At 44.0% G+C, this 23,522-nt stretch overlaps 1 protein-coding gene across 4 annotated transcripts in view; it reads right to left on the reverse strand.

The window, feature by feature from the left end:
* Window positions 1–2,660: 2,660 nt before the first annotated feature.
* Window positions 2,661–23,522, reverse strand: part of C6H10orf67 (chromosome 6 C10orf67 homolog) — a 91,004-nt gene continuing 70,142 nt past the window's right edge. For 3 of the 4 annotated variants that reach the window (XM_053258884.1, XM_053258885.1, XM_053258883.1), the window contains one exon: window positions 2,661–3,079. In XM_053258884.1, the coding sequence (XP_053114859.1) occupies window positions 3,012–3,079 (68 nt within the window). In that variant the 3' untranslated portion in view covers window positions 2,661–3,011. The remainder of the gene's footprint in view (window positions 3,080–23,522) is intronic. The other variant, XR_008309401.1, reaches the window with a different exon arrangement.

Below are 23,522 nucleotides of genomic sequence, written 5' to 3' on the forward strand. Positions count from 1 at the left end.
GAGTGTGTGTGTGTGTGTATAGGGGAATGATGCTTAACTTCCAGTGGGGGGGGGGCGCGGGGGGGAGAGCGCTCCAAAGGCCTTTAGGTCCAGACTCCAAAATTACCTAGATTGCATCTCTGGACACAGGGACTGAGCCCAGTTTTCACCTGGACGTCCTCAAACTGATTCCCTGGTGTATTGGAAAGATGGTTGGTTGTAGCTAGGCCAGGAGTAGGAAACCTTGGCTCTAGCTGTTGCTGAACTACAACTCACATCATAGGTAATGGGAGTTGTGGGTTAGCAACAGCTGGAGAGCTGAGTTTGCCTTTCCTTAAGCTTTAGTAGGATGTGGTGGTTATCAGACTAGGAGCAGAGACCCAGGTTCAAATTCCCCCTCACCCCTGGAACTTAGTGGGTGGGGCTAGTCACTCTCTCTTAACCTACCTCACAGGCTTATTAGGAATATAGAAAGCTGCCAAATACTGAGTCAGACCATTGGTCCATTTAGTTCAGTATTGTCTACACACTAACTGGCAGCAGTTTCTCCAAGGTTGCAGACAGGAGTCTTTTCCCAGCTCTACCTGGAGATGCCAGAGAGGGAACTTGGAATTTTCTACATGCAGATGTTCTTCTCAAAGCAACCATATCCCCTAGGGGATATATTACAGGGCTCACTTGTAGTCTCCCATTCCAATGCAAACCTGGGCAGACCCTGCTTAGCAAATGAGACAATTCATGCTTGCTACCACAAGACCAGCTCTTCTCCCATAGACAAGATCTCTCTCCCATAGACAAGTTCTCCTCCTCCATGTTGTGAGGATAAATGGGTGTGGGTAACCATATGACCATCCTAAGCTTCCATAATGAAAGGGCCAAGGAAAGCCACTGAGCAGAGCTTCATAAGCATTATCTTTATCACCTACATATGCCACCTAATGGCACAGAGGGGAAATGACTTGCCTAGTGAGCAAGAGGTTGCTGGTTCGAATCCCCGAAACATCTGTATCGGGCAGCAGCAATATAGGAAGGTGCTGAAAGGCATCATCTCATACTACGTGGGAGGAGGCAATGGTAAACCCCTCCTGTATTCTACCAAAGAAAACCACAGGGCTCTGTGGTGACCAGCAGTTGACACTGACTTGAGGGCACAACTTTACCTTTACATATATTCAAGGAAAAAGTATTTACATTGCTTGAAGTCCTGATTGGGAGTATAAAGCTGGTATCTACTGAATATGTTGCCAAGGTACAAAGTTAAAAACCGATGGAATGATTAAACAGATTTGATTCTGTGCATGCAGGTAACCATTAGAGAGGAGGCTGACAGCTGGCTTACCCTCAGTACTACTGTGGGTTAGTAAGCAATTCCCGAGCAGGGATGTCCATAAAAACGGGAGATGCCGGCTCGGCTCAAATGCGAACCGGATTCGAGCCAGCCTGGCCCGGCCAAGTTCCATGCACACTCAAACCGGATCTGGTTGGGATTCTGACCGAGCCGGTTAGATAGGCTCGGAAATCTACTGGTAAAGGGGAAACCTGTAAGGATTCTGCTTGGCCAGTAAAGTGGGGAGCAGTGGGGCTTGCCTAAACCTAGAGGTGTGGGAGGGAAGTTAAAAATTACCTTTAAAGCACTGGTGGCACTGGGAGGGGCTCCGCTCCACCCCCATCGGCCTCCCCCAAGTAGGCAGGGCTGGTTCAGGCCTCTGAGCAGGCGTGGAGGTCACTAAGATGGCCCCCCTTCATGCGCAGATGCCATTTGCATGACCACGCAAAGGGCCTCTGCACATACGGGGAGGCCATTTTAGTGACCTCCATGCCTGTGCAGAGGCCCAAACTGAACCCAAACCAGCCCTGCCTACCCAGTGGGAGGCTGGTAGGGGTGGGGCTGCCACCCCCCACCCCCCCACGGCCACAGCGGTTCTAACCGAGTCCTTCAAGAAGAGCCAGCTCAAACTCAAGCCTGGCTGGATCGGAGCCAGCTTGCACACCCCTACATACAAGGTGATATGACACTCATTGGCACGTATGTTCAATGTACAATGAATGCACAGTGTAGACAGCTACAAATCTATACACAAGTACAGTTATTCACATGTTATGTCGAATGCAGGTACGGAAGTACATTTCCTATCTGTCCCATGTGTTTGATGGGCCTGTATCTAGGCTCACTTTTAAAATGAACACAGGTACGCTCATTCACACAAACACATGTACACTCATACAGCATAATGTCTGAATGGGGCTATGGTCACACCTGAAGGAGGGTGAAGAGTGGGACCTGGTTCACATATACATGTTCATCACTTGATAATTACAGCACCCAGTGATAACTTAAATGTGTGAATGGGCCATCTCAGATCCAAGAGAGAAAACATTCAAACCAACTTTTCAAGAGAATTTCTTCACACATTCAGCTGCCAGTCATTAAGAATTCAAACTAGGAACATGAATGTGTGAACCAGCCTGAGTTACCCTTACTTAGTGACAACAATGTCACTATAGTGTCATTATAAAAGGGAAGTTTATAACTTATGCTAGCTGCCAAACTGCGAGTTACTGATGACAAGATTTAACCTTGCAAAAATTGGATATACAGAGTCCAGGCCCAGCTCCTAATCAAATTTTTAACCTTAAGGAATTGCAATGTAGTGGCCCAGAATTATTGGACTGCTGGTGTATGTGGCTGATGTGACCTTTTTATTCAGGAAACATTTTGTTTTAAAATAAAAATGAAGTAACTCCAAACTAACTCTCTGCAGGGAATGAGCAAAATCAGGCACCATTAAAACCAGTAATCTCCATCTCGACCATACTTCATGATTGGGACGCTCAGGACAGGGTGGTTTCTGGTGTCGCCTATTTTGCTCAGAGTCCCCCAGAGGTCTGTAGGATAAAGCAAGTGTTCACCCTCTACAGACAGGGCAGCTGGACTGGGGATCTTCTGTGTGAGATGAGAGATGGCAGTGAATTTCATTTCTAGCCGCGGCATTCTTTTTCTTTTCATCTTGCAGGTGGCCCCTAGCACACTTTCAGGGCACAGAAGAGCCAGGTGAAGGCATAAGCGGCTGTTCCTCACAGTAGTCTTCATCCGTAGACTCTGAAATAGGAAAAAAGGGAGAGGAAGGGTGTAAAAACCTCCCGTGTGCATGCTGGAGTTGGAAGCATGGAGTTTGATGATGGGCTCCATAGTAATGGTAGCATGTGGCCTACTGTCTCCCTGGGATTACCTGTAAAAACCAACACCACCCACACCTCAGTGCGCAATTGCACCACTAGAAACAAGCAGCCAAGATGAAGCAAGATTGGGGAGGGACCCTACTTTCGTGACTTGCTTTGCACTTCCGACAGTTCCAGGTCCAATCTCCCTTGCATCCCCAGGTAGGCGCAGGGAAGAACCCCTCCTCCGAATCCATCAAGAGCTGCTGCCAGTCAATGCAGACAATGCCAGTCTAGATCAGGGATTCTCAGCGTTGGGTCCCCAGATGTTATTGGACTTCAACTCCCATAATCCCCAGTCCCAGTGGCCTTTGGTTGGGGATTATGGGAGTTGAAGTCCAATAACATCTGGGGACCCAACGCTGAGAATCCCTGGTCTAGATGGGCCAATGCGTGGAGGTTCAAGATGGCCTCCTGGGCAGCCAAGCTACTCTGGCCACAGCACCCAATACTCCACCCAGGAACCACATCATTCTTTCCACAACAGCCACAGCTGTACCAATAGTGGGGCCTGAGCCTCTCAAAGAGAAGCCATGTGGCATTTCATGTTTCTTACGTTGAGTGTGTGGTGCTTCCTGCTGCACTGAGCGCCATGCAGTGCTGCACTTTTCTCAGAGCCAGGGAGGGTCCCTTGAGGAGAAACAGAGCCCTGTCAAGCCCCATCGCCATCTTGGAAGGTGTGCATGGAGTGCTGGGAAACGTCATCCTTCCTAGAGCTTTTCTCTTGGGACTCTATGGGGAAAGCACTCGACTCAGGCCCAAGATGGTGGATCCACTGGCACTGGGCAAAGTGCAGCTCAGCATGGTGGGAATGGTCAGCCATACTCCACACAGTGCCAAGCGGGGCTGTGAAGAGTATTCAGGTTTGGCCAAAGCTTCACACGGGCCTAAGAAATACCATAATTACCCAAATCCAAGAAGAGGTTTCTCCCCCAGTTCTTTCCTGTTAAAAGGGGTTTGTCTTAAATGCAGAGTCCTCTTTCTTTCAGTGGGGGGGGGGGGGAGGGAATTCAGGTATAACCTTTATTTAGCCTCTGTCTTTTAAGGCATCATCTTAAAATCAGAGTCACTTTCTATTTGAGTAAATATGGTAATTAGGGAGCCACAGATGGGGGTGATGGGAGCCACCACTGGCTCCCAGGTTTTGCAATGAAAAACACAGTTATATATGATCCAAAATGACTAAATAAATCAATACGTTTAATTTAAACATATTATTAACCTCTAGTCCTTTGGTTTCTGAAATCCTACATTGACTGAAAAGAGCTATAATGTACCATTATACTTACTACCGCAACATTTCTGGCTATAGGCTTGAAAGACCATCAGCATTCTGTCCATCTCTGTACTTGCGAAATTACAGGCAAAAGAGCAAAAGCAACTGCCCTTGAATATACAGAGTCACCACTCCCCCCGCCCACCCGATACTGTGCTTTTAATCAGGCAGGAATACAACAGGGTTCCCATCACAACAACCCCGTAAGGAAAGTTAGGCAGAGAGAGGCCTTGACCCACATCATCACCCAATGAAATGTGTGGCCAAGGACAGATCTGAACTCAAGTCTCCCCAGTCCAAATCCTACATTCTTTCCATTACAAGTGGACCTTGTTAATCGCGGTCCGGACATCCACAGTTCTGCATATCCACGGTCTGGTGCAATTGACACCCAGCCTTGGTGTATGTGGCAAAACATTGTTGATTTTTGCATATCTGTGGTATCAGGTTGGCCCAAAATGACCTCCGAGGTAATTTCCAGCCACCACTTTGTTAAACAGAGCCATTTTGTGACTCTTTTGTGGAGGAAAAAAATCCTCCCGTGTTTTTTCACAGAAAAATTGGCAAAATTCCGCATTTGGTAGGGGACATTGCTGGACAGCTGGGGACCCACAGAGCATGGTACAGCACTTTATTTCAATTATTTTCACCACGTTTAGCCTTTTTTGAGCCATTTTTTTGCCCTGCAGGAACCCAACGCGCCCTTCCATTGCCATTGATTCAAGGTCCACCTGTACATCCAACTGGCTATTACCTGGGATTACAATAGATTGATATAAGTACTTAATCCTAAGTAAGTGCTGGACTGCACTCATAATTTGTTATACAAAGAAGCTGGTGCAGCCACATTAGGAATACTGAGTACAGTTCTGGTCACCATATTATAAAAACGATATTGTAGAACTGGGGAAAGTGCAGGAAAGGGCAGCCAGAACGATCAGGGACCACTAGATCACATTCCTTACGAGATAAGGCTACAAGATTTGGGGCTTTTTAGTTTAGAAAAATGGCTGTTAAGGGGAGACCTGATTGAGGTTTATAAAATTATGCATGGTGTGGAGAGAGTGGACAGAGACGAGGTTTTTCTCCCTCTCTCACAACGCTAGAACCAGAGCTCATCCTATGAAATGGAGGGGCAGAAAATTTAGGAGCAACAAAAGGAGGTACTTTTTCACACAGGGCATGATTAGTCTATGGAATTATCTGACACAGAATGTGGTGATGGCCACCAGCTGGGATGGTTTTAAAAGGTGCTTAGACAAATTCATGGAGGTCTATCTAGTTTGGATGGCTATAGGCTACCTCCAGGCTCAGAGGCAGGATATCTTTGAAACACCAGTGGCAGGGTAGCAACAGCAGGAGAGGGGGCATGCCTTCACCCAGGGGCGTAGCTATAATTGAGCGAAAGGGTTCAAAGAACACGGGCCCCCAGCTCCTGAGGGCCCTCTAGCTCCACTCCTCCCTATTTTCTCTGTTATCTCCCTCACTCTGGGGGTCCGCCAGAGAGAGGGATGAACATGGGCCCCCTCTCCCCTAGCTACGCCCCTGCCTTCACCTCTTGCCTGTGGGCTTCTCAGAGGCATCTGATGGGCCAGTGTGGGAAACAGAATGCTGGACTAGAAAGATCTTGGTCTTCATCCAGCAGGGCTCTTCTTGTGTGCTTATGTAAATTCTTCAGGTCTAACAGTCCTCAAGGAGAGGGGTGGGAAATCTAGTGGAGTCACTTCCCTTCCCTTTCAAGGCACAGATCTGTGCTTAGGTGCCTGACCTCCTCTTCTCCCTCCACAAGCTCTTTCACACACACACCTCACTTGACTCTGTGTAGGGTCTGGGCATGAACAGTGCCATATGACAACCGGAGCTTAAACCTCCATGGCAGCAAGTTCTACTGAAACCAGTGGGACTTGCATAGAAGTAATATGTTTAGGATGCGGGTGCAAGTTTGGGCTAGTTCATCTGCTACAAAATTCCTACACGGAAGAAGCCTCTGTGTGGGGATTTTGTGAAGTGGCTTTTATAACAGGCACAGGCAGAAGGGTGAAGTTTCAATAGACATAGCAAAAGCCTGACCTACAATGCTGTGAGATTAGGATCGACACCTTTTCCTGCCAGGGTCTCTGTGCCATTAAGAGCTGCATGAAAGGCAGAAGTTCAGCAAGTGCAGCTTTCACCTGTCACTGCCCTCCATGCTGGGAAAAGTGACACTTGTTGGATTTCTGCCCGATGCAGCTGTTCAGAGCACAGAAACTTGTCAGAGTTTAAAAAGTGGCCACCCTATTGTGGATCCAGCTGAAAATCCTCATACAGAGGGGAACACCATAGAAACAAGGGCTGATGCTCTCCTTTCACGTGCTGCGTTAATTTACATGTGGGTTTCCATTCCAGCTGCTGTGCAAACCTCTTATTGTTCACCCATATATTGCTGTTTGTGTGGAAAGTGTTACGTCTTGAGGCGTAGCAGTTAATCAGGTGATGTCACCAATGCAGCAGTTCGTGAAATACTGCTGTCCTACTATGAACCTTCCAGAGTTTGGGAAGCAGGTGCCCATGGCGTCCCTGAGAGAATCCCTATAAATAACCAGTCTTCATCTCCAATGGGAGGTCAGACAAGCAAACCTCTCATTCTTTGGCAGGGAAAGGAGGGAAGCCAGCTCTAGCCTCCTGCTGAAAGGCCATTTGGAACATGCTGGTGCCTCCACATCTGCAACATTAGCCCTCTAGACTGGTTTACAAAAATGCAGCAGACTATCTTGTAATATAGGTAGGAAATTACATTAAATATGCCATCATGTAAATAGAACATATAGGTTACAACCGGCAAATAAAACATTTTGCATCCTCTCTTCCTCTTCCTTCATAGAATATTATACCAAACAATTTCAATTCATTTACAAATGAGACCTTGTTCAGAATACACAAATTCTTTTAAAAGTTGCCTGACCATCTTGGGGGGGGGGGAGATTTTACAGGGTAGAGCTGAGTTATGCAAAATACCAATCTACTTGCACTTGCAGCAAATTAACAGCCACAGAAATATATATCGAATCAATGGGAAATGTTTTCAATAATAATTTTGCACATGCTCTAAGAAGAAAAATTCATCATCCTCATCATTCTGGGGAAATTCCATGCAGGAAAGATTGTAAAGAAGGTAGCACTAAAACAAGAAAATATACAAAGAGGCATAAAACTTCACTCCCCAGATATCTTGGTGCAAAAAAGTAAATGCAGAACAACAAGAGGAGTGAATTGACACAATGGGAGAAAAAGTCAGTTTCTTCATCTCAAGCCTGAGTTTCATCGTAAAAATTGGATGCAAATATCCTAAAAAGACTAATGACATTTCACAGGTAATGTAATTTAGAAAGAAACACTTCCATGTTTTCTTTTCCAACAATGTGCATTTTTGTAAACTGCTATAAATTGCAATTCAAAAGCACTGATCTCGCCATCCCCAATCATTTTTTATACTGATCAAATGAATGCAGATACTCCCATTTGGGAGGGGCGACATGACATTTCACTTGGCAGTTCTAAACAGGTCACGGACCTTTCACAGACCCTAAGGCAGTGGGAGGGAGTGCTTTACGAAACCGTGTAACCAAATCAAACCAATGGTTACCCCCTTTCAATACCACTGGAATGGTTTGCACAATGCTTATTCACATAGCAGCAGAGAAACTGAAAGGATGGTCACCCAATGGAAATGTCTTTTCCTTTTGTTTGAACTTAACGGAGCTCCAAAACTACTAGAAAACAATTACTTTTGGGACAGCAAAATCTCAAGCAAATGTGGTACATATCTGCAGAGCGGGTGTGTTAGACGCCGAGGTGTGCTTAGATGTTTAAAAGTGCCTATGTGGGCAATATGGAATTGTATATGGACATTTATTGGAGATGTTGCTTTGTTTGAAGGCATCGGCACAAAGACACAACATGGCTGCCCTGGAGATGACCTATTGCTTTCAAGTTGCTTGAACACATCAGAATTTCCATTGTTAAGGTTGATTAATTGAAACTGATAAGTTACCATGAATAAAGATTGTTTTTCTGTTTAATGTGGTGGGCCTGATTTGGTAAATGCTTCATTCATGTAGCCTTGCAGTGCAGCATATGGGCAAGATTCATTCAGTATCACAAACATACACAATTTATTATGCTTGTATGGTCACAGCCAAAAGGCCTTTCTAGTTTAATGTCAAAGTCTGAATGAAAAATTCCATTTAAAGAGTCACTAGTAATGTTAAGTGTGAGTTTTGTCATCCAGCCTGGCTTTTAGCTCCCAGCTAAAGTGCAAACTACTGGGAGGGAAACTATATTTGAAAAGTTAAATCCAAGAAGAAGCAGATATGAGTGTTAAGGGGCATCGGCTTTCTTTCAAAACAAGCAAACAATTTATCTGAAATGTTTGTAGAGACCTATGACAAGAGCACATGTTGCGGGCTGGTGCCACCCCATGTCACATACTGCTGATAAAGTTATCACTATAATGTTTCAATAAGATACTGTCACAGCAGCTCTAGGATTTGACATTCCTATGCTGGAGGAAAGGGTCCAGTTTACTTTTTAAAAAGAAGAAGAAGAAGAAGCTCTTTTGAGAAAGAAAAAATCAGAAGCCAAAGTTCTACAAATCCTCCAAGCCCCGACAATGGTGTCATGCTAGGAGTGCTAGCCCTTTTGAAGTTTAACAGTGTTTTCATTATGATCAATATAGCAATTAAATGGCAACTCAACATTTGATTAAAAAAACAGACAAAAGTTACAGTACCGGACAGAATTTTTTTTTAAAAAATCCCTGTAATGATTGTTCTTAGGTACTCAGAAAACTTTTGGCAAACATTAAAATATTTATTTGGACACAGGCAGAAAAAGTCATCTTCCTGCTTGCTGATGAAAAAGTTTTAATAGCAGAATGCTGAGTTGAAAACATCTGTTTTGATGCTTACCTTTGGAGAACAAAAGTAATAGAGGGATGTGTTAGGGGTAGGAAATGCTGAGTGGAACATTCTGACAAAACTCTCATGGAAGAACTTTCATCTCCCTTTTAACAATATAAAGTCAGAGTTTAATAAAATTTTACTCTCCCTTAACATTCTGTAACCACTCTTGGTGGTGTAACTTCTGTAACCATAATGAGAACTGTTAAAACAAAAAGATGGTTATAGATATCCTTCATTCCATAAATACATGCACAGGAGTGGGTGACATCTGATCTGAATTAAGTTACTCAGTAGTACTACTCAGGAATTATGCTAAAGGACTACTCAATTTCAATAGGATTACTCAAGAGCAATTTAATCTGGCTATTAGCCAGTAATCCTAATGCAAATTAATGACCGAATCAAAGCACAATCATTTTATATCTATTTCCAAAAGAGCTATAAATGTTATGATTCTTATGGATACATAACCGGAGCACCTACAGGCAAGAGGGAGGTACCAGCAGACTTAGGGTAACCTGCAGATACATTGGTTTCACAAAAATCTGAAAGGGGGGGGACCCGCCTGACAATGCCCACAACTGCCCCAATGTAACTCAATAGAATGGAATGTTCGCAGACTCTGAGGGCAGTTAACAAACAACCAGGTGGCCAGAACTAATGGAATTCAATGACTAGGAATGGGGGAGGGAGGGTTTGAATTAAAAAACAGAGGGACATTTCTCAGCTTGAAGAATACTCCCTCGAAAAGTCATGGACTCTTCTGCTTTTTAGTGGGAAAGGTGCCTACAACTTTCACCATGACTAGGCATAGACTCAGGTAATACATGCACACCAGGGATATACTGCAACATTTTGTTGCAGGTCCATATTTGTTTTATATAAATAGCATTGCTCCCAATAAATGATGATGATGATGATGATGATGATGATGATGATGAGAAATAGATTTGGGTGTCATCAGCATACTGACAACACCCTGCACCAAATCTCCAGATGACATCACCCAGCGGTTTCATTTAAATATTAAAAAGCATTGGTGACAGAATGGAGCCCTGGGGGACTCCATATAATAGCTCCTGTTTTAAAGAGGAATTGTCACCAAGCTCCACCATCTGGAATCTGCCTGTGGAACCACTGCAAAGCAGTGCCTCTGATTGGGTGATTGTTATATTTATATACCGCCTTTCATTAAGGCAATCCCAAGGTGGTTTACAGCAAAATTTAAAAACAAGATTGTAAAAAAGACACAATTAAAATATTAAGCTAAAAATATAAAACAAATCTGATTAAAAATTTGAAACAACAGCACAAAAGCAATACAGAGTAAAAAGAGCAGCAGTAGAGACAATCAAATAAAAGCCTGGGGGAACAGCCAAGATTGCCTATCCCCAATTCCCCCAGGCGATCCAAAAGGATACCATGGTTGATGGTATCAAACGCCATCGAGAGATCCAAAAGAACCAACAGATTTATACTCACTCTGTCGATTCCCCGATAAAGGTCATGCATCAGGCTGAACAAGGCAGACTCAAGCGCATAGCCTGCTCTAAAGCCAGTTTGAAATGGGTCTAGATAATCAGTTTCCTCCAAAACCACCTGGAGCTGGTTAGCCACCACTCTCTCAATCACCTCGCCCAACCATGGGAGATTGGCGACCGGCCTATAACTATCCATCACTGACGGATCTAGGGAAGGCTTCTTAAGAAGTGGTCTAATCATTGCCTCCTTCAAACAAGGAGGCATTTTACCCTCCCTCAGCAATGAGTTAATGATATTAACTAAGCCATCCCTAACAATCTCCCTGCTAGATAGAAGCAGCCAAGTTGGGCAAGGATCCAGAGAACAAGTGGTAGACCGCACCGCCGCAAGAAGCTTGTCCATGTCATCAAGCATCACAGATTGAAACTGATCCAATCCAATACTGCAAGAGGGATTGCTGGACACCACCTTAATAGACTCTGCAGGAACAGTGGAGTTCAAGTTGGCCCAAATATAGGAGATTTTGTCCACAAAGAATCAATTAAAAGCATTGCAGCAGAACATAGTCCCCAGGGATTGGTCTGAATTGGAAGGAGCCCAAAGCAAACTCCTCACAACCCGGGACAGCTCTGCTGGACGTGAACCCGCAGAAACAATGTGTGCAGACCAGAATTGGTTTCTTGCTGCACGCACCACCTCCACAGAAACCTTCAAATGCACTCTATGCTGTGTCCTGTCTCACTCAAGCCAAGTTCTTCTCCACTTGTGCTCCAGTCACCTACCTTGCTGCTTCAGACCCTATAACTCCTCTGTATACCACTTTTAAAGCAGATCAGGACACTTAGGAGTGATCGTGTCTACTGCCCCGGAGAGTTCCTATTAGTTAAGTGACAATGGTATTTCCATAGACCAGCCTCTCAGAGCTTTGGAATGGCAGGAAAGGTATATAGGAATATAGGAAGCTGCCTTATACCGAGTCAGACAATTGGTCCATCTAGGTCAGTATTGTCTAGTCTCATTGGCAGTGGCTCTACAAGGTTTTAGGCAGGACTCCTTCCCAGCTCTATCTGGAGATGCCAGGGATTGAACTTGGGGCCTTCTTCATGCAAACAGATGCTCTACCACTGAGCTACAGCCCCATCCCCTAAGGGGAATATCTCACAGCAGATAGTGCTCACATGTTGTCACCCATCCAAATGCAAATCAGGGCAAACCCTGTGTAGCAAAGCAGACCACCCATGCTTGCTACATCTCTCTCCACCCACATCGGCTCAAGCCATTGAAGGACTGCCTGCCTTGGCCACCCAGAGCTCTGCGGGGTCAAGAGAGGGTGGCGTAGTGACTCAGGCCAAACCTGCTTTAGAAGAGCTAAGCTCAGCTTGTTGTGTGGCAATGAGGTGGCAGGAGCAATGACAGTGCCTGGAGTCTGAGTCCCAGGATTTGGAGCCTGAGAAAGAGGAAGACATAGCTGTTTTGCAGAAGCTGATCAGCCCAGGCGTTGTACCTGCACGATGCTTGAGTTCATATGTTACAGATCTCTCAGGTATAATTCATTAATAAACTCATTTATTTTCTGGTGTGGCTGACATAAGAACATAAGAACAGCCCTGCTGGATCAGGCCCAAGGCCCATCTAGTCCAGCATCCTGTTTCACACAGTGGCCCACCAGATGCCGCTGGAAGCCACAGGCAGGAGTTGAGGGCATGCCCTCTCTCCTGCTGTTACTCCCCTGCAACTGGTACTCAGAGGCATCCTGCCTTTGAGGCTGGAGGTGGCTTATAGCCCTCCAACTAGTAGCCGTTGATGGACCTCCATGAAGTTATCCAAACCCCTCTTAAAGCCATCCAGGTTGTTGGCTGTCACCACATCTTGTGGCAGAGAATGCCACAAATGGATTATGCATTGTGTGAAAAAGTACTTCTGTTTGTTGGTCCTGGATTTAATGGCAATCAATTTCATGGGATGACCCCTGGTTCTAGTGTTATGGGAGAGGGAGAAGAATTTCTCTCTGTCCACTTTCCCCCACACCATGCATGATTTTATAGACCTCTATCATGTTTCCCCTGTCCTGACAATTTTTTAAAAGCATTTGAAAACCCACCTCGTCACCCAAGCTTTCTCAGTTCTTTAAATTTTCAAGGTTTTAAATTGTGGGTGGTTTTAAAATCTGTTAATTTGTTTTATGTTTTTGTATGTGTTTTAACTTGTTTTATGTTATTGTTAAATGCCCAGAGATGAAAGTTTGGGGCACTTGTTATTATTATTATTATTATTATTATTATTATTATTAATAATAATAATAATAATAATGTTTCTACCAAAGCATAGAAGGAGAAACTGCAAGAAACGTAGAAACACCAAATAAAGAAGAAACAGTGCAATTCTGGTGGAAATTATGGGACAATCCAATAGATTATAATAAAAAAGCAGGCTGGATGAAAGAGGTCAAAAAATGTAACCAACAAATGCAAGATCTAATAATAACACCAGAATTAATAAGTGAAAGAGCAAAGAAAATTAAAAATTGGACTGCGCCAGGCGACGATGAACTGCATGGCTTCTGGCTTAAACACCTAACAAGCCTTCATAAACAACTATCAAAACAGTTCAATCACATTATGAAAGGCGGTGATATTGAACAATGGCTAACAACTGGCAAAACTCATCTCATTATGAAAGACCCAGCAAAAGGTGCAGTTCCAAGTAATTATAGACCGATCTCCTGCCTGCCAACCATGTTCAAATTATTAACTGGAATAATAGCAGATGAAGTGATGCAACACTTATTAACTAACAAACAGCTTCCAGTTGAACAGAAAGGAAATTGCCCGAACACCAGAGGCACAAAAGACCAGCTGCTGATTGACAAAATGATTTTAGAAAACTGCAAGAGAAGAAAAACAAATCTAAGTGTTGCATGGATTGACTACAAGAACGCCTTCGATTCATTGCCTCACACATGGATACTAAAATGTTTAGAAACAACTGGTGTCAGCAAAAACATCCAGATATTTATTAAAAAAGCAATGAGCATGTGGAGTACACAGTTAACAATCAATGGCGAGGCACTTGGACAGGTTAGCATTAGAAGAGGCATTTTCCAAGGGGACTCACTATCCCCTCTGTTGTTCGTAATCGCCATGACCCCACTTTCACAAATACTAAACAAAACAAGCCTCGGATACCAAACATCTAAAACATCCAGTAAAATCAACCATCTGCTGTACATGGACGATCTGAAGTTGTATGGAAAGTCCCAGTCAGAAATCGAATCACTGCTAAACACTGTCCGTATATTCAGTAGCGATATAGCAATGGAGTTTGGACTAGATAAGTGTGCTGCATTAATAATGAACAGAGGGAAAATAACAAAAACAGAAGGAATAGAACTGCCCAATGGAAGCAAGATAAAGAACCTGGAAGAGAAAGAACCTTACAAATACTTGGGCATTCTCCAGGCTGATAACATCGCACACATTGAAGTTAAAAAAAAAAATTGGAAGTGAATACATCAGGAGAGTTAGAAAAATCCTCAAGTCCAAACTCAATGGCGGGAACATCATACAAGCCATAAACACCTGGGCTATACCTGTTATTAGATACACTGCAGGAATAATACTGTAGACTGGACCCAGGCAGAGCTAGAGACGCTAGATCGTAAGACCAGGAAAATCATGACCATCAATCATGCTCTGCACCCCCGCAGTGATGTAGATAGGCTATACCTCCCTTGCAGCTCAGGTGGAAGAGGAATGCTGCAAGTCCATCAAACAGTAGAGGAGGAGAAAAGAGGCCTTGAAGAATATATAAGGGACAGTGAAGAAGATGCACTTCAAATGGTCAAGAACGAGAAACTATTCAACACCAATGAAACAAAGCAGGCCTACAAGAAAGAACAAGTCAAGAACCGAGCAGAAAAATGGAGAAATAAGCCCCTGCATGGTCAATATTTACACAATATAAGTGGAAAATCAGACATCACCAAGACCTGGCAATGGCTTAAGAATGGCAACTTGAAGAAAGAAACAGAGGGTTTAATACTGGCTGCACAAGAACAGGCACTAAGAACAAATGCAATAAGAGCAAAAGTCGAAAAATCCACAACAAACAGCAAGTGCTGCCTTTGTAAAGAAGCAGATGAAACAGTGGACCACCTGATCAGCTGTTGTAAGAAGATCACACAGACTGACTACAAACAAAGGCATGACAAGGTAGCAGGGATGATACACTGGAATATCTGCAAAAAATACAAGCTACCTGTAGCCAAGAATTGGTGGGACCATAAAATTGAAAAAGTTGAAGAAAATGAAGACGTAAAAATATTATGGGACTTCCGACTACAAACAGACAAACATCTGCCACACAACACACCAGATATCACTGTAGTTGAGAAGAAAGAAAAACAAGTCAAAATAATCAACATAGCAATACCAGGGGATAGCAGAATAGAAGAAAAAGAAATAGAAAAAATCACCAAATACAAAGATCTACAAATTGAAATTGAAAGGCTGTGGCAGAAGAAGACCAAAATAATCCCAGTGGTAATTGGCGCCCTGGGTGCAGTTCCAAAAGACCTTGAAGAGCACCTCAACACCATAGGGGCCAGAGAAATCACCATCAGCCAATTACAAAAAGCAGCTTTACTGGGAACAGCCTATATTCTGCGACGATATCTACTGTATAACCATTGACAATAAAATTCTGGCATCCCAGGCCCTTGGGATGGACTCGATGTCTGGATAAAACAAACCAGTCAATAACACCTGTCTGACTGTGTAAACAAGAAATAATAAAAATACCAACTAATTTGCACAATTTCCACATACACATTTTTGCACTGTGCTAAGTTGAATGAGAGGGTTCACCACCTTCTTCCAAGCATGCTATTTTAAGTGCTGTCAAAATGAAAAGGTAAAGTGTGCTGTCGAGTCGGTGTCGAGTCGACTCCTGGCGACCACAGAGCCCTGTGGTTGTCTTTGGTAGAATGCAGGAGGGGCTTACCATTGCCATCTCCCACACTGTATGAGATTATGCCTTTCAGCATCTTTCCTATATAGTTGCTGCCCGATCCCATAGTCTGGGAAACATACCAGTGGGGATTTGAACCGGCAACCTCTGGCTGGCTAATCGAGTCATTTCCCCACTGCGCCATTAGGTGGCTTCACTGTCACAATGTACCTGCACACATTCCTAGGTCTCAGTCCAGATAACAAAAGGTCAAATGAGCAGTACAGCAAGACAAGACAGGTCATTGATTCATTGCAAATACTTCTAAGTGTCCATGGCCTGCAAACATAACCATAGCTGGGGAAGAGAGTGAAAGGTCCCGACAAAGCAAAAATATGATAGTGACCAGGAGAACAATGCAGCATATGCTGTTTGAATTTAGGTACATGTTCCATGAGTCATCCAAGGCTGAGTACATTTCAGTGTTCTGGGGATCTTTCCCAAATGGGTCAACACTTGTTCCTCTGCCTCTTATCTACTATCCCACCCTGATCTACATCCATTCCCTTAAATTTTTTTTAAAATGTAGGTTGTGCAATCAAAAAGATATCAAGCGTATGGCCCAACTTTGATGAAAGAGGCTATCACTGAAGAGCCCACATCTCTATACAATGTGTGCTTCAAGGAGAATTTAAGGGGCACAGCTAATTCACAACAGTCTAGCAATAAGTTGGGGGTGCGGGGAGGAAATCTAGCCAAAGTCAAACACCCTAACCCTATTCAGACATTAAGCTGAAGGAGATGTCTTTTCATCCATACATGTGTTTGTGCAAATAACTGTATAATACATGTTAACATTGAACCTGGGTACAAGTCCCTCAAGTGCATGGTACAGACAGGAAGTTTACTGCCATGCCTGCTATGTTCAACATAATGTGTGAGTAACTGTACCTGTGTACAGATCTGTACATGTGTATGTGGTATGCTTTTTGTACAGTTGTTGAATGTAATATGTGAATAGGGCTTTTGACTCTGCCCAATGAGGAAGAGTTCAGTATGTCGTGAATGCTCTGACAGATGTGACAGTTATAAAAACCTAATTTTACCTGGATGATGACCTTAGTATATGTCTTTTTTGCAATGTTTTTTCTTTTCCACTGGAAGTCACATTCCATTGATATGTGCAGAAGATCAATTGCTAAATCATACCATGCTACTTTTAAGGTTCATTCTTCAAAGGGGTTATAGTAAGGAGAGGAATATGGATTTCAAATTTAGTTTAAAAAAATAAATCCTTGTCATGGCCTTTACTGGAACTGCCAGTTAAATCTGACCTTCCTCTTAACCCTTCCTTCTTAGGCTGACAAAGTCATTTGAAATAGAAACAAACAAACAGTGTAATCTATCAGAATAACTGGTGTTGCTTCTGCGCATCAGATACTTCTGTTTGAGCTTTCTCTTGTTGACAAGCCATTCAAAGAGTGACTGTTCCTCAGCCCTTTTATCTTAGGGATTCGTGTCTTTCTTGATCATTAAGACAGTATCTACAGATTACAAAGCAAATAGTGCCTCTATAGTGAACTGTGAGAAAAGTTGGTAGGTTGGTATAAATAAGTACTGTAAACACAGTTTGAATTGATTCAGCGAGGGTGTCCCAGACCACATCATGGTGGTACAGCAGATGCTTTGCATGCAGAAGGCCCCAGGTGAAGAAAAAAAAATCAAATGATTTGATTCTTGTGGGTCTCAGAGTTGTCAGGGAGGAAATTGTCTAGCATTCTTGTCCTCCTCCGATCCAGTTCTTGCTCAGTTATTTGCCCTCTTAATCCGCAAGGGAGCATGCAGATTGCTGAATGAGCTAATATCATCATCAGCTTGGTATCTTTTACTGTATTTATGCAGGGTTTTACTCCACCCTTTTCTTCCTCCTTTTCCTCTTCTTCCCTTTTACTTCTTATTTCCTCTTCCTCAGCAATGCCCTTGCCTGGCAATGTTCCTTTCCCCCTTACCTTCTCAGGTGCCACACCTGTTTTAGTCAAACTGAGATGTCTCTGGTAAGTATCCTACTCTCAATCTACACAGACTATCTGCCTTGCCTTCTTCTGACTCCTCCAAGGATTCCCTAATGGTGCTGGGTTTTAAGGCAGGTCCTGTTGTGACCTCCTGTCCTGACAGATGATTTATATCACACTGAGATGCTGAGATGCTCTAAACTATCCCATGATTTATATCACACTTAGAAGCTGATTTATATCACACTTAGAAGCTGAGATGCTCTAAACTATCCCATTTTATATGGGATAGAAATCCCACAGGAAAAACAAGTTGTTCTAATAAGAAGAACTAATCTGCCTACTTTCCTCTCACTATCTCTACAACTGGACTAAATTTGGTTCAAATAGAGGTCCACAAGTTAGACCTCTTGCACCTCAAATGTTCACGTGTCCACCATCTTGGATCAGGGAGGATGATATCACTACAAACTACACCATTGAGGTGTCCCTGTATGTCACTCACTACAACTGTACCAAATTTGATTCAAATTGGTTAGACAGTCCACAAGTTAGTGCACTTGTGCTTCAACAGTTCACTCGTCCGCCATTCTGGATCAGGGTGGATGACATCATCACAAACTACAACATTGGGACATCCATATGTGTCCCTACAGCCGTAGCAAATTTGGTTCAAATTGGATAGGCAGTTCATAAGTTAGCCCATTGCGCCTCAAAAGTTTACGCATCCGCCATCTTGAACTGAGGTGGATGATATCATCACAAACTATGCCATTGTGGTGTCCCTGTGTGTCACTCACTACCACTGTACCTCATTTAGTTCAAATCGGTTAGACTTTCCACAAGTTAGCCCACTTGCGCCTCAAACGTTCATGCATCTACCATCTTGAATTGGGGTGGATTACATCATCACAAACTGCGCCATTGGAGCATCCCTTTGTGTCCCTACAGCTGTAGCAAATTTGGTTCAAATGGGTTAGGCGGTTCACAGGTTAGCCCACTTACACCTCAAATGTTTACACATCTGCCATCTTGAAATGGGGTGGATGACATCATCACAAACTACACCATTGAGGTGTCACTTTGTGTCCCTACAACTATACCCATTTGGTTCATATTGGTCTAGGTGTTGCAAAGTTGATGGACACACAGACACACAGACACATGAACAGATGGACACATGAAATGCCAGGTAATCTCATAAGTCTACTGGAAAGTAAGCTAAAAAAAAGGAAGAAAATGATTATGAAGTCAACTGAACAGTTGAACATGGCTGAAAAGCTGTAACCCTATGCGTACTTATCTGGGAATAAATTCAAAATTAGAGAACCACCGATTTATAGAATCTGGATGTTTTTCAGAAGGACCTGAAGAAATACCGGTTTAGTCAGGCTTTTTGTTCATAGTTTTATAGTTTAAGTTAGGGGTGTCCTGAACCAGTTCAAATTGAACCTGGTTTGATTTGAACCCGCCTGGTTTGATCGGTTCGAGCTTGAACTGGAATGGCCCCCCAAAAGATGGGGCTGTTCCAAGTTTGAAACGAACCAGGCCTGGTTCAGATCAAACCTGTTCAACCCAGTTCTACCAGTTTGAGTGCTTTGCTTGTAAAGGGGAATCGGATAAGGATTCCCCTTTACAAGCAGAGGGGGATTCCCTATCTAAAAAGGGGTTCGGGGGGCAGGTGAGAGGGTATCCTACCCACTGTGGCAGTGTGGGCTATGGTGGCAGCTCTCTGGTGGTGGCTGAGTAGTGGCAGCCATGGCCCCTCTTGGCCCACCAGAGCTCAGCCTGAACTGCAAGTATTTGAACTGGATTGAAGCAAAGCACTAGAACCGGGCCGAATTACTTCAACCTGGCTTGACAGCATTAAACAAACCGCCACCAGTTCTAGCAAACTGGTTTGCAGACTGGGGAGGTTCATTTTGAATTTGGTTCTGATCCGAACCAAACTGCTGCTTCAGTGCACATCCCTAGTTTAAGTTTTTAGAGTTTTATTTTAAACTGTTTTAATTGTGTTGTTTTAATTGTTTGTGTTTTTGTGAACTGTCCAGGGACTTGTGTATGGGGCAGTATAGACATGTAAAACCAACCAACCAACCAACCAATCAACCAACCAACAATTAAATAGCATCATAGAATTATATATTTGGGAGCTTAGAGGTTTCTTAGTCCAAACCCCCTGCTGAGGGGAGGAAACTGCTTCAGCATCCCTGACAGATGGCTGCCCAGCCTCTGTTTGCAAACCTCCAGTAAAGAAGAGCCCACCACTACATGAGGCAGACTGTTTCACTCTCAAAAAGCCCTTACAGTTAAGAAATTCATCTTCATGTCTAGCCTAAATCTACTTCCTTGCAATTTCAACCTATTGATTCTAGTCTTGCCCTCAGGAGGAGCAACAGAGAACAAGTCAGCTCCTTCTTCTAGGCGACAGCCCTTTAGGAGGTATTTGAAAATGGCTTTAATATCTCCCCTTAATCCTCATGCTAAACAGCTCCTTCAGCTGTTCCTCATAGGACTTGGTTTCCAAACCCCACCCTATCTTTGCTGCCCTTCTCTGAACCCATTCTAGTTTATCCATGTCCTTCTTAAAATGCCCGGCTGAGAGCTGGGTACAGTATTGCAAGTGAGTTCTGACTAGTGCTGAATAGAGTGGAACAATTACATATCGTGATCTGGACATTATGCTTCTGTTAAAGCAATCTCAGATTGCATTAGGTTTTTAAACAGCTGCATCACAGTTCTGGCCCATGTTCAACTTCTTGTCACTAAGTATCACTAAGATACTCAGGTCTCTTTCACATGTACAGCCGACAAGCCAGGTCTCCCACACTTTGTACTGCCACATTTGATTTCTCTTGCTCTAATACAGAACTTTACATTTATCTCTGTTGAACTTCATTTTGTTGCTTTTTGGTCCAACCTCTGATCTTATCCAGATCGGTTTGACTCTATTTATTTATTTTATTTTATTGTTATATTTATATGCCACCCTTCATTAAAACAATCCCAAGGTAGTTTAAACAAAAATCAAAAACAAGACTATAAAAATGACACAATTAAAATATTAAGCTAAAATATAAAACAAATCTGATTAAAAAGATTTAAAATACAAGCATAAAAACTGTACAAAATACAAAGAAGCAGTAGTAGAGACAATCATATAAGAGTCTGCGGGGAAAGCCAAGATTTAACATGCTTTCTAAAAACTGTGATGGAGACCAAGGAGTGAATAGCCACCAGGAGAGCATTCTAGAGTCTGTGAGCAGCAACAGAGAAGGCCCTGTGCCACGTGCATGACAATCGAGCCTCCCTCATTGTCAGCATCCTCAGCAGAGCTCCCTCAGATGATCTCGTCAAGCTGGCAACAACCCTTGGGAGCAGGCAGTCCCTCAGGTATCCCGGGCCCAAGCCATTAAGGGCTTTAAAGGTCAAAACCAGCACCTTGAATTGGACCCAGAAACAAACTGGTAGCCAGTGCAGCTCTTTCAAAATGGGTGTGATCTGATCCCAATGGGCAGCTCCAGATAAAACCCTAGCTGCCACATTTTGCACTCGCTGCAGTTTCCGCATATTCTTCAAGGGCAGCCCCACGTAAAGCATGTTACAGTAATCCAGCCATGACGTGACTAAGGCATGGGTAACTGTGGCCAGATCTGCCTTCTCAAGAAGATTCTGTCTTCTAAGGTGCTAGCTACCCCCATTAGCTTTATATCACCTGCAGATTTGATATTCAGTTATTTAACATATTTTTATCTATATGCATCCCCTCTGCTCCCTTCTCCAAGTCACTGATGAAAATGATGAGCAGCACAAGGCCTAGCACAGAGCCCTGTGGCACTCCACTCAGTACTTCCCTCCAGGATGACATGGACCCATTGATGAGTACTCACTGGGAGAATTAATGAGACTTACAGTGATCACATTGGTGTGCACAAATCCGGAAAACCCAGTTCGGCTTGGATCGAACTGGACTTGAGCGAACCAGGTCTGGTCCGGTTTTGTGCATGCTGAAACCAGGCCCAGTTCAGTTTGAACCGAGCCCAGTTGCAGGGGGCGCAGTTCAAATCCTGTAAGGATTCCTCTTTACCAGTAAAGGGGAAGGGGGGACCATGGGGCTTGGCTAAAGAGAGCTAGAGCTGGAGTTAAATTTTATCTTACCTTAAACTGGGGTGGGCGGGGAAGGTGGCAGGGACTCCCCCCCCACCACCTCCACCGTAGAAGGCAGGGCCAATTTGGGACCATTTTGGGCCTCTGCATATGCGTGGAAGTTAATAAAATGTCCTCTGCCCATGCATGGAGGCCATTTTATTGACCTCCACACATGCCCGGAGGCCTGAAATGGGCTCGAACCAGTCCTGTCTGCTCCACTGCCACCCCCACGGTCACCACAGCCACCACCAGGGGCAGCAGTTTTAAGGTAAAATGTAACTCTCCTCCTGCCCCAACTCTCTTTAGCTAAGCCCCATGGTCCCCCTCATTACTGGCAAAGACGAATCCTTACTGTATTCCCCTTTACCAGTATGTTCCAAGCTGGTTTGGCTCGACCGGAACCCCATCAAACCAAATGGCTTGATGTTGAGCCGGCTTGCACACCCCACAACTAAGTTGTCTCATTGAGTTCAGTGCTCCTTTGTCCAGCTTTTGCTTTGTGCAGTTCCTGGCTGATTGTTTCAGTTTCAGTTTCTGCCTGGGCAGAGTGGGTGGAGCTTGCTGCAGAGACGAATCACTGAGCCGCTGGGGGTGGAAACACTTTCTACAATTCTGTTAGACTAACTTTCTTAGGATAGGATAAGGAAGTAGTTCTGTACACAGTCAAGCAGTTAGCTTATGACCCACCACCTGAATGCTGTCCTTGTTCTGTGACCTGGTTTTTGTAATCCGATGCAGGCAGCAAAACCAGAATATTGGGCCCCCAGTAGGCCATACGTGGCTGGCAGCAATATTCAGTTTGGCCAGTCCAAAGTTCTGAAGGCCTGAATCAAAATTTTCTTCATGTGATCCAGAGAATTGGTGGCTGACATGATAGGTGGCCCTCCATCAACTTTAGGGACTTGCCGGGGCTGCTGCACAACTTGAAAGGCAGCTCTTTGGGGTACAGCACAGGGGTTCCCAACCTACTGTACTCCAGTTGTTGCTGAACTACAACTCCCATCATCCCCAGCTACAATGTATTGTAGTTTATTGGGAGTTGTTGTTCAGCAACATTTGGAGAGGCACAGGTTGGGAACCTCTGCTGTACAATGATGGAGCTGCTGCTGAATGACTTAAAAGCACTTCTGGGCAGCTGTGTGTAGTGCTTCTTCCATTGTTTCCAAAGGAAGGCATTCTGCACGGCTGCCCAGAAGGGGTTTTAAGCCATTCTGCAGCAGCTCCATTGTGCTGCATTATGGGAGCTGCCATTCAAGTTGCACAGCAGACCGAGAAAGTCCCTAACCTCGATGGAGGGACACCTGTCATGCAGAGGTGCTCTTACCCCTGGACTTTGGGGGCGAAGTCCAGGGCCTCCACAAGAGTACTCTCTAATTTTTTTAATCTGTGTGAGGAATAAGTTTTGTTCTGGGCGGCAGTGTGTGCACACGTACATTCTGAGTGGGGCCTTCCTGATTCAAGCTGAGCAGAATCTAAATTAAACTGAGCGGACATCAAAAATTGTGTGAGCGCAAGCAC

This window comes from Hemicordylus capensis, chromosome 6 (genome assembly GCF_027244095.1).
Source record: "Hemicordylus capensis ecotype Gifberg chromosome 6, rHemCap1.1.pri, whole genome shotgun sequence".
Taxonomy (NCBI): domain Eukaryota; kingdom Metazoa; phylum Chordata; class Lepidosauria; order Squamata; family Cordylidae; genus Hemicordylus; species Hemicordylus capensis.